This window comes from Mizuhopecten yessoensis, unplaced genomic scaffold (assembly GCF_002113885.1).
Source record: "Mizuhopecten yessoensis strain PY_sf001 unplaced genomic scaffold, ASM211388v2 scaffold9433, whole genome shotgun sequence".
Classification (NCBI taxonomy): Eukaryota; Metazoa; Mollusca; class Bivalvia; order Pectinida; family Pectinidae; genus Mizuhopecten; species Mizuhopecten yessoensis.
The window spans coordinates 298,369-301,244 of record NW_018408045.1 but is presented as its reverse complement, the minus strand read 5'-3'; the positions used below and the strand labels follow the sequence as shown (position 1 = coordinate 301,244).

The following is a 2,876-nucleotide window of genomic DNA, read 5'->3' as shown; positions in this document are numbered from 1 at the left end:
AACTATAACAGACAACATCCCCACAATGTTACTACACATAAAGGTAACTATAACAGACAACATCCCCACAATGTTACTACACATAAAGGTAACTGTAACAGATAATATTCCCATAATGTTACTATGCATACAGGCAACAGTTATATAAAACATTCATACAATACTTCTAAAAGTGAAGTTCATTTGTACACAATCTAAGAACCTTTTCAATCTTAAAAGATTATTTGAAGAAATTATTCAAACCTAATTCATCAGCAGTGATATTTTCAATGAGGCGAAACAACCGCTGGATAACATCTGCAATCTGCTTCTCACAGACTCCCTGAAATATAAACAATGATTTTAATCCCATTATCAGGTCTAACGGTGTTTATTTGTCCAAAGAAAGTCAAACAAATAATGTCTCTGAACAGGCAAACAATTTGACATAATTTTTTATCATTTTTGGTTTCAAAGAAAAGCTTTTGCTTAGTTGACAGACAGGGCTAAAGATTGACATGTAGGGCTTAAGATTGACAGGCATGGCTTAATATTGACAGGAAGGGCTTAAGATTGACAAGCAGGGCGTAATATTAACAGGTAGGGCTTCGGATTGACAGGTAGGGCTTAAGATTAACAAGTAGGGCTTTGAATTGACAGATAAGGCTTCAGATTGACAGGTAGGGGTTAAGATTGACATGGCTTAAGATTGACAGTTAGGGCTTCCGATTGACAGGTAGGGCTTAAGATTAACAGGTAGGGCTTCAGATTGACAGGTAGGGCTTAAGATTGACTAGTAGTGCTTCAGATTGACAGACAGGGCTTCAGATTGACAGGTAGGGCTTATGATTGACTGATGGTAGGGCTTAAGATTGACTGGTAGGGCTTAAGATTGCCTGGTAGGGCTTCAGATTGACAGACAGGGCTTAAGATGGACAGGTAGGGCTTAAGATTGACAGGCAGGGCTTAACAAGAGTAACTTCTGTCCAGATGGAAAAACAGACACAAAAATCCTGATTGAAGTATACGTCCATTACTCTGTTGTTCAGGGTATAAAGATAACAAATAGAGACAACACACTGGTTCTTTGTACATAAGACAATAAAGAAGAGTGGGCCTTACATTGACACAGTATCCACGGTAACATGGACGGCCATCAGGTAATTTATGCATTTCTGGTTCCATCTCACACACAGAATTGGTGTCATTTGGCTTTTTACAACATCTATAACAAGCAGACTCTGAAAAAAAATCAAATGACTGAAATCTCCACTAATTACTCGTTACATTTTCCCTCTATCTGCATGATTCACATATGTTTTTTCAATATCTCTGTCTGTTTTATTGAAATGATATTTTTCTATCTCTGTCATTTACATCTAGTATCTCTGATATTTTCTGATTTTTTATTGACATTTATCAAGAAAATTACATGCAAATAAATCAATGCATAAACAAACAGAATTTCAAGTTCTTTGGAACAATGAAACAAAAGGCCCAAAGGGCACTCAATGATTTGAGTTTTATAAAATAGAAACACATTTCAACCTAGCCTGACCTTGAAGCACATGCTTCATGCTTATCACCCTACACCCCACATATCTGTTCTTATATTAATAGAGTCGACAATAAATCCAGCAAGTTCAAGTTGTTTGAAATTACATGTTTACAGAATTAAACATAAATATATAGCTCTGTGGAGATTTAGTTTCATATAAAAAGTGACAAAAATGTTCCAATCCCACAATAGAACCTGCTTGTTCAATAATTTGTACTTTAGATCATGGTCGAAAAGATGCATGTTGACCTCGTGAACCTCATTTAATAACTGACTATTATCAACCTACACATTAAGTCTGATTTCCATACATAAAACGGTAGCCTAGAAATATTCTCTGGAGGCCTACACTGTATTTAAAACTTAAGTTCATAATGAGGTCGCCATAAACAAACTATATATAGCACGAATAACTTGACCATAAAGAACCTTCACACCAGGTCTGAAGTCTTGATCTGTTCTTGAAATTTATAACACTATATTCTAGTACATTGTACTTAAGGTCAAGGTCAAAGATCAAATAGAGGTTACGTGACCTCATTTTAGTATGTGACACACCATCTTCTTGTAATGAATCTATATACAAAGTTTGATATTCAATAATGAAACAGTGGACTAGATCTGCTCAATAACCTCTGTCAGGAATAAAGGATGGAAAAAGCCAATACTATATACCTAATTGGTGTGCACTCTTGTAAATACCAGATTCCCAATTTGACCAGATCTAAATCTTCACACATATACAATAGCAATTAAGGACTATCTGGTCTTTTTATAGTTTAATCTCAACTGTACTCAAGAAGATTCTCGAAGCTGAAAACCCATAATCACTTGTGTGAATTATGACCTCGTCGAGTGGCTTAGTTATGTTTAAACACTTAGCTATTTACCTAGTTATCTCCATCCATGAATTCATAGGTCCATGAAGTAATTACAAGTTTGTTAAAAAGCAATACTTCGTATGAGTTTGTTCTTGTAATCCATAAAGTCATGTACCTACAGAATTGTGTTCTGTCAGGAAACCACAAAATGTAGGTCCCACAAAAATATCTGATTTCACAGTAAGTGTTATACTATATACATACCTTGGGGACATATACAGGCGACTTTTCCTCTCAGTTCACAATACCCCACACAGGCACCATTAAAACATCGACCTCTGGAACACATACATGGTAAAAAAACATTAATGTCTACACTGACCTGAAACACCGACCTCTGAACCACATACATGGTATAAAAACATTAATGTCTACACTGACCTGAAACACCGACCTCTGGAACACATACATGGTATAAAAACATTGATGTCTACACTGACCTGAAACACCGACCTCTG

General features: G+C 35.8%; 1 protein-coding gene across 1 annotated transcript in view; it reads right to left on the bottom strand.

Annotated features, from left to right (window-relative positions):
• The window catches only part of LOC110458138 (ADAM 17-like protease), a 37,002-nt gene that overhangs the window by 14,031 nt on the left and 20,095 nt on the right, over positions 1 to 2,876 (bottom strand). The window contains exons 18-20 of the mRNA XM_021509723.1: positions 2,623 to 2,696; positions 1,102 to 1,220; positions 244 to 322 (exon numbers count right to left, since the gene is read on the bottom strand). Coding sequence (XP_021365398.1) covers positions 244 to 322; positions 1,102 to 1,220; positions 2,623 to 2,696 — 272 coding nt within the window. The remainder of the gene's footprint in view (positions 1 to 243; positions 323 to 1,101; positions 1,221 to 2,622; positions 2,697 to 2,876) is intronic.